Source organism: Orycteropus afer, unplaced genomic scaffold (assembly GCF_000298275.1).
Source record: "Orycteropus afer afer isolate SDZICR_OR568_19922 unplaced genomic scaffold, OryAfe1.0 scaffold00072, whole genome shotgun sequence".
NCBI lineage: Eukaryota > Metazoa > Chordata > Mammalia > Tubulidentata > Orycteropodidae > Orycteropus > Orycteropus afer.
In genome coordinates this window covers 3,449,867-3,458,850 of record NW_006921659.1, presented here as the reverse complement: position 1 = coordinate 3,458,850, position 8,984 = coordinate 3,449,867, and the positions used below count along the sequence as shown (strand labels likewise).

Genomic DNA, 8,984 nt, shown 5'->3' with positions numbered 1-8,984 from the left:
CCCGAAGACCTGGTCCCTCTCGGTAGGGTAACAAGGGAACGTGTTCAGTGCAGATCAGTGAGTAAGCACAAGCCCGCCTTGTTTCAGTACCTATGCTTAAACCCACCCTAATCAAGATACAGAACATCAAATCCTTTCTTATCTTGGAGATGTTCTCTTGAATTGTAGTTCTTAGTATTTGTTCTGTTCCCTTGCTTTGGTTTAATTCCTTAAGGAAACCTATTATCTTTATGTTGGATTTTCTCTTTCTATATTGAATATCTCTTACTTTCTTGTAAATCCTTTTTATCTCATTTTTTTTAAATTTCTTCTTCTTACCTTTTACTTCTTTCAAGACACATAGCTGTTGTATTTATTTGCTCTTGTGTTCTTTCTAGTTTACTCATTTCTGAAATAATTTCTTTTATTATTCTTTCTTGAGTTCTATCATTTCATGTCTAAGTTTTTCTAATACTGATTTATGTTTCATGTTCTTTCATGTTTCTCATTTTACTAACTATGTCTTTTAGCACATTCTGATATAGACTGTTATAGTTCTGAGTTGTTCTATGAGCATGTCTTTCTGGTGTGCCTTCATTATCTGTACTGCTATTACTCTGCTTCTTATTTTCTGTCTTATAATAACCACATATGGGATTTAACCTTGAAACATTTTATTCATTTTTATGTAAGATTAGTTTTCTTAAATGTTTGCAAGGGCATTTTAGAAGGAAGGTATTTTTTGTAACTTCACAAGGCTCCTTCTTGTGCCGTTTTCATGTAATGTTCAGAAATATGGCAGCTTGCTTCCTGAAATTTCCTGGTTCTGTTCCCATTCCTCTTTTATCTAATCCTTCTCTTCCATCACCATTGGCCCTATCCTGCATAATTTTGATTGTACACCCAACAGTTTCTCCTCAGTATGGGGCCAGTCCTAGCGGGAGCTTTGTCAAGTTAGTATCAAGAGTTCACAGGGGTTAGGCTGGTCAAGTTACAATCAAGAGTTTACAGGGGTTAGGCTGCTCCAGTCCCTTCAAACCTTACCAGGTGTCCATTACATTCACCTGCTCTTGACTATCTTAGGGTTCTCCTAGTCTCAGGCCTGTCAGATGCTCTGCTTTTCCCCACACATTTGCTGATACCATGCAGACTTCATAGCTACTTTGTGCTTATTCCTTTGCATGTGAGAATTTATATAGATGCCTTCCCATCTAGCTTTGTTTTAAATGTTATCCATGAGTTTTTAGATTTTCCATGTAAGTATTTTTTTTCTGTTTTTATGTTGGGATTTGGAAAAATTTAAAAACTATGCTACTTCCACTATCATCTTCCCAGAATGCCCTTACACCAGTCTCAATAGGCTGATTGTATCAAAGTACTAATGCTAAGGATGAGTGTGAAAAATATCAATTCTTTTTGACCCTATAACCCTAATTATAGAAATTTATCCTAAAGAAATAATAGAACTAGGTAAGTGAAAAAAAATGTGTGCACCTAGATGTTCTGCACTGGAGTGTCCCTTTTCTTCTTCCTTCCATTTTCAACTCCACTTTTAGTATGTGTCTTACTCCATATAGTATATAGAGTGTCCTGTCAAATCTGAATAATTGACTATATATAACTGACAAAGTAAAAGATATGGACCTTCAAATGTTGGTCCATAAATTGACTCTCCACCATCTCCTCTTCCAGCTTCTATATCTGAAAAATTACAATGAATAAAAACATTAGAATAAAATAAATCAGTATTGATACCCTGATAATGGTTTCACTTGCATTTTATATACACTTTTATAGTCATCATCCCATTTTCTCTTTATAATAACTCTGTGAGGTAGGTTAAATTATAATATACAGCCTTTGAAATGATGAGGTATCAAATTACAATTGTAGTCAAGATTTAAAGAAAGTGTGCATTTATACACATTCTACTTGCTTCCAAATGTATTCTATCAGCTGCTTGTTTTTCAGAAAGATGAAAATGTTAAACTGAGGGAATGAAATAGGAACAATAAATTCTTTTTAGAACATGAATAAAAATAAGTGTTCTAAAAAGAATTAATGTTCATGCATTCATTCCCTGGAGCCCTAAAGTGATAAGTCACTTATCTACCCAGCACTTTAGTAATGAATGAGTTAAAACTGACTCAATGGCAGTGGGTTTGGTGGGTTTTTGTGTGTGTGTTGGGGGGTTGACGAGCGTATTTTGGCTTAAGCAATGTCCCCACTATGAAAATCCTCCATGTACAAGTTCTTTTATCCATCTATAGCTAAAAGGAAAGCAAAGCTAACTCTAGTGAATATCGAGGTCTCTCAGGTCTGTCTTCTCTAGCCCCAGCCTCCCCATCAGTACCCATTTACTTCCATCAGCTTTCTAATCCACCACTTCCTTTATTATATATATATATGTGTGTGTGTGTATATATACATACACATATATATGTGTGTACATATATATTATATATGTATGTGTATACATATATATAAAACCAAACCCATTGCTGTTGAGTTAATTTCAACTCACAGTGACTCTCATTGGGTTTCTGAGGCACTAAATCTTTACTGAAGTAGATTGTCCCATCTTCCACAAAGTAGCCAGTGGGTTTGAACCGCCAACCTTCTGGACTTTTGGATAGCAGTTAAATGCTTTAGGCACAACAATACCAGAGCTCCTTTGACTTACACACACACACACCCCAAACCCATGCCATTGAGTGGATTCTGACTCATAGCTACCTTATACGACAGAGTAGAACTGCTCCATAAGGTTTCTAGGGCTGTAAATCTTTACGGAAGCAGACTGTCTCATCTTTCTTCCACAGAATAGCTAATAGGTTCGAATCGCTGACCTTTTTGATGAGCAGCCAAATGCATTACCCACTATGCCACCAGAGCACCTTTCTTTATATATATATATATATATATATATGCTTTACTATTCTCTCTCTCTTTCTCTCTCTCTCCAAGTAGGACAAACCTAGGTATAAGCATGCACATATATATATATATATAAACTCACTGCTATCAAGTCCATTCCAACTCATAGTGATGTTCATTGGGTTTCCAAGGCTGTAAATCTTTACAGATGAAGACTGCCTCATCTTTCTTCTGTGGAGCAGCTGGTGAACCACCAAGCTTTTGGTTAGCAGCCAAATGCCTTAACCATTATGCCACCAAAGCTCCTTTCTTTTAATATAAAACAAAGACCAAACTCACTGCTGTGGAGTTGGATCCGACTTATAGTGACCCCTCCTTGGGTTTCCAAGGTGGTATCACTATGGAAGTAGATTGCCCAACCTTCCTTCCGAGGAGTGGAAATCTGGGCCAAGATCAGAAAAATAAGGGGGTTAAGCAAGGGGATACCTGGCTCGGTGGGTTTGAACCGCCAGCCTTCTGGTTAGCAATCAAATGCCTTAGGCACTATGCTACCAGAGCTCCTTTCCTTTAATATAGTGCTCAATAAATACTTGTTGAAGAATTATGTAATTTCAACTCAGTATGAGTGATTTATCTATAATAAAAGTGCTTGTACTCTTTTTTGGAATCTGGTGCTTCAGCAAACTTGTAGACAGGATTTAGTCAAGGCAGAGCAAGTAGCATTTAAATTACACTATTCAGTAAGCTGGGTAAGAAGTAAACTGGTACAGAAGTTGATTGGTACACTTTGGCTCTTCAGCCCTATTCTACCCAATCCTTTCCCCAATTCATCCCATAGCCCTCAGCACCTCTTAGGAGGAAGGCTAAATCTGGACATGAGGAAAGTGAGTGTTCCCCAGCATCGATTCCTTCAGACTGTAGAGTCTGCTCTGCTCAGACCAATCTCCCACTAATTTATCTAATCACCAGTCACATGCCATGGCCCCATCTCCTCCTTCTCACACTCACTTACATTACTATTGCCCTTTGCTTCAGATCTCCTGAATATTTCATATTGATACCATTTCAATCAGGAGCTCTGGTAGCATAATGCCTAAGGCACTTGACTGCTAACCAGAAGGCTGGTGGTTCAAACCCACCAGCCACTCCTCAGAAGGAAGACGGAGCAATCTACTTCTGTAGTGATACCGCCTCAGAAACCCAAGGAGGGGGTCACTATGAGTTGGGTCCAACTTGGTGGCACATAACAACAACAACCACCATTTCAGTCACTTTTGATATTATTTTTTGTGGCCATAATTCATTCCCTTGAATTCAGCCTTGTACATCTGATATGATTTCTATACTTCTGACCACATATTCAGGGATACAGAATAGTGATTAAAAGAAGACTTTAAATCCAAATGACTTTATCTTAAATCTTGCCAGTAGTTACCCTTTCCAAGTTTTTTTCCTCGTTGATATAAAGAGGGATAATACAAAATGCCTCCTAGGCAGCTCTGAGTAGTAAATGAGATAATGTAGACAGAGCACTTAGTTTAGTTCCTGGCAGAGTATTATGCTCATTTATTTGTGGTCATTATTATTATGCACCATCACGTCCTGCTAATGGAATGTATCTTCTCATTATCATCACTGTCACCATCATTATGCTCAGTATGATAATGATAATAAAACACATTAAGCTATACAGCAAGACATGTTTCTGAAGACAGTAGGATTTCAGAGGCCACAGAGGGAGAATCAAACCACAGTAGTTTAAGTGACTTGCTGTCTTGTTAGAAGTTGTACTTCAGAAAAGAATAGAATGTATATGTATGTTTCCAGTTTAACTCTGTTCATCATTTCTTCATTCTTTCTTTCAACAGGTACCTACTGTATACCTACTCTAGAACCTGGGGATGCAACAGTGAACAAAACAGATAAAAAATCTCTTCCCTCATGGAGCTTATTATAGTCTAGTGAAGAGAGACAGACAATAAACAAATTAACCAAAAACACATAATAGTATTCCAATGGTGAAAAGTGCTATGAGAAAAATAAAGCAGGATACAAGGGACAGGGGAGTGGCAAGGGAGGAGCTGAGGAAAGGTGTGTGGAGAGGAAGGTTACAGTTTTAAACAGGGTGGTTAGCTAAGTCCTTGCTGAGAAGATGAAATCTGGGCCAAGATCAGAAACAGTAAGGGAGTTAAGCAAGGAGATACCTGGAGGAATACTTAGAGAATATGTCTCAGGCAAGGGAAACAATAGAAGAGGCCAAGGCAGGTAAATGCTTGGCTGTGCTCAAACACCAAGGAGGTCAGCGTGTGTGGAGCAGAGCGAGGGAGAAGGAGATGTCCAGATGAAATGAGGGCGCTGGGGTAGGCTGCAGATTGTGTTGGTCCTCTTGGTCCCAAAGGGCAAGCAATAGTGCCTGGAAGCATCCTAAGGCACCAACCAAACCACAGTTAGCTCCTGTGTTCCAAAATTCTGTACAGCCCTGTGGGAATCTGACGGCTGAAGGGAGAAGAATGTTTGTAGCTCAGCACTTTCAATACACCATGTCACTGAATCCTCGCCACATCCTGTGACATTATCATCATGACCCCCATTTTATGATTAAGAAATTAACTCAGAGATGCTAAGTGGCTTATCCAGAGATGCTAAATTGCTTATCCAGTTGTTTGGATTTGAATCTAGTAATCAGATTTTTTCTAAATTGTTCTTAACACTGTTGCTTCACTGTTATATAACGTCATCCAAGATATGTGCATTTTACTATTTAGAAATTTTACCATAAGTAAGAAAATAAATAAACGACCTACTTTCCTCAAATCTTGTTCTAAGTAAGCACAAGAAAACCAGAAAACAAACAAAAGAGAAGCCTAGCACATGAGAATCAACGTTGAACTAAACATCAGGAGATTGTGATACTGAGGATTATTTTATAATAACAAAAATTTAAAAGAATCTAAATAGGAGCTCTGGTAGCATAGTGCCTAAGGCACTTGACTGCTAACCAGAAGGCTGGCGGTTCAAACCCACCAGCCACTCCTCAGAAGGAAGGTTGGGCATTCCTACTTCCGTAGTGATACTGCCTCGGAAACCCAAGGAGGGGTCGCTATGAGTCGGGGCCGACTCAATAGCAAGTAACAACAACAACAACAAATGTTTACCAATGGAGAATTCATTTTATTGGTATAAGTAAAATGATGGAAAATGAGCCAGACATTAAAAAAAAACTTTTTTTTAATGTTTATTGACATGGGAAGATAATTACCAAATATTAAGTGGAAAAATAATGAAGTTAGATAATGGTATTTGTGATCTGACTTCATCTGGGGAAACTGAGGGAAAAAAGAACTGATTTATATGTTAAGATGTTTGAGATAAATCTACATTTTTCCCCTTATCAGCTTCAAAATGTTCCATATCATGGAAAAATAATTAAACATTAATTTAAACCTCTGTATATTTCATCAAGTTCAAGCAAATCACCTTCCACACTCAATTATTTTTAAATGGCTGTCTGATTGCTCCCTATAGATTATCTTCCAAAGGCCTCCAAAATTTAATTTTGTGCAGTTATGTAAAAAACATAACCACCTCTATGTAAAAAAAGGAGCTCTGGTGGCTCTGTGGTTAAGGCACTGGACTAGTAACTCAGAGGTTGGAAACTACCAGTTGCTCCGCAGGACAAAGATGAGGCAGTCTGCTTTCATAAAGATTTACAGCCTTGGAAACCCTAAGGGAGTTTGCTATGAGTTGGAATCGATGGCAGTGGGTTGGGTTTGGTTTGATCCTCTATGTCAAGTCAAAGGACTGACCCAAAAAGAAAGCAAAAACGTAAATCAAATTTTGGGAGGATCTTACTTTTCACTTATAACAATGGTGGCTAGCCATAAATATCTTTGGTGAGAAATAAGGGCACTGTATATTCTAGGTACCCATATTTAATGAGTATTTGAAATTATATTTTGATAAAAAATGTTATCCTGCCTTCTGCTATTACTTTTTATTTTGGAATCTTCCTGGTAACGTATTTTAGATTTATTTATTTTAATATTAGGGAATTTTTTTTTTAAAGAGTATGAATATCTTAATTTATCATCTGGTCACATAAATCCTTTAACTATATTACGTCTAGTTCTGCATGTATTTCACAAAAGTAGATAAAAATTTGTACATTCTTTTTTGATGTTGAAATTAAGTTATATTTAAGATTTTAAACTCACCTCCTCCTTGTAGCCAAGCATTCTGTACTAACCGATGAAAAACTGAATCTTTATAATGAAGCCTTAAGCCACTTTGAGACCATCCAGCCTTTCCTGTGCACAAGAACTGAAAATTCTTACATGTTTTGGGACATGTATCACAGTAGAGCTACAAAATAAAGATAAAAGGTTTCAGAGATTAAATATTCATCATTTTGTCATTTACAAATTTTGCCCAACTTACTAAACAACAACAAAAAAAAAACCTCTTACCTCAAAAACCAATCTTCCAATTGGATAATTATCAATAGCAATGTCCAAGAACACAAAGTCATGCTATTACAGTTGGGAGAAACAAAAAGATAGTGCTGGTCAAATTCTCATAAGAAAATTTAGAAATGACTAAAAATAAAGATAAAATGTTTTCAGTGGTAAGATTTCTACTGTAATAACTGAGATAATAGCAAAACTAAAATGAATGACTTAGAGAAGTTAGTTTCATTTTATTATATCAAGTCTTTTCAACCTAAATAACACACTTTTAAAAACTTCTCCATAGTGAAGCTTTGAATAACATTAACTTATCAAACAAGACTTGGAACACATGGCCTAGATAACCCCGACATGCCAGACTAAGTGTAGAAAGGAACACCAGTCAGTCCCCATGGGAAAAGAACAGACTGAAACTTCTCTTTTCTTTCCTGAGTAATTTTTGGGAAAGATCCATCATGACTGCTGTGGGTCTGGTTACTGTGTGTCCTGGATTTTCAGAGATCAGCTCACCAGAGCTGGGCTACATCGTTTCTGAGTGGGAAAATAAGGCCCCTGTTTCCATAGAACGTGTAGCACCAGGGGCAGGAAAGAGAAAGATGCTGTGCTTTCAAGTTATACTCATTAACATCCTTCTGTTCATGGATGCCCCCAGCTCTTGTTTTCAATTGAGATATCTACTATGGTAGAGACAGCTCACATTGTGAAACCTTGTAGCCTTATAAAGAGGCATCCAAAATTAAAATGTGTATCTTCATCCCAACAGCATTCATCTAAGGGGGCCAAACACATCTAGTGGAGGACATTTCAAACCTTAGGTACGGTACCATTTGCAAACATTTAAAAATGCCATCTTATTTTAAAAATAATTTATAAGTGCATAATTTGTCCTGCCTCATTCTTTATCATCTATGAAAACATAAATTAAATCACTTTTAAATATGTATCACTACTATTATTTTAAGGCATTCTAACTTTTTTTTTTTTCTTCTCAATTAAAAAACTGAAATAACATTGTGCTACCTGGATCTAGAGAAGGATATCATGCTTGGTAAAGTGGAGGGTCAGCGAAAAAGGGGAAAGCCCTCAATGAGATGGACTGACACAGTGGCCGCAACAACAGGCTCAGGTGTAACAAGCTCTTTGAGGCTGGTGCAGGACTGGGCAGTGTTTTGTTCTGTTGTACACAGGGCCACTGTGAGTCGGAGACAACTAGATGGCACCTAACAACAACAACACCTGGCATCCAGGAATAAACTACTACATTCATACTAATTATAATTAATTTGTTCCTGTCTTTCAGCTTCTGTATTACAACTTCTTAATTATAAAACAGAGTATTATAACTAAAGGATAGGAGGCATGATATAGTAAACTTCACAGGGCTCAGGAGGAAAAATAGATGTAGGTTGACATAATAATAAATGAGTAAGTCCATTTAGGCATCATTAAACCTCCCTGTACATCAATATATTCTTTATGGGTTATTGTTGTTGTTTGTTGCTGTTATGTGCTATCGAGTCGGCCCCAACTCATAGCGACCCCTCCTTGGGTTTCTGAGGCGGTATCACTACGAAAGTAGATTGCCCAACCTTCCTTCTGAGGAGTGGCTGGTGGGTTTGAACCACCAGCCTTCTGGTTAGCAGTCAAGTGCCTTAGGCACTA

At 37.4% G+C, this 8,984-nt stretch overlaps 1 protein-coding gene across 1 annotated transcript in view; it reads right to left on the bottom strand.

Annotated features, from left to right (window-relative positions):
- The window catches only part of PPIL6 (peptidylprolyl isomerase like 6), a 70,347-nt gene that overhangs the window by 33,041 nt on the left and 28,322 nt on the right, over window positions 1-8,984 (bottom strand). Inside the window, exons 4-6 of the mRNA XM_007940860.1 lie at window positions 7,323-7,385; window positions 7,071-7,218; window positions 1,624-1,680 (exon numbers count right to left, since the gene is read on the bottom strand). Of these exons, the coding sequence (XP_007939051.1) occupies window positions 1,624-1,680; window positions 7,071-7,218; window positions 7,323-7,385 (268 nt within the window). The remainder of the gene's footprint in view (window positions 1-1,623; window positions 1,681-7,070; window positions 7,219-7,322; window positions 7,386-8,984) is intronic.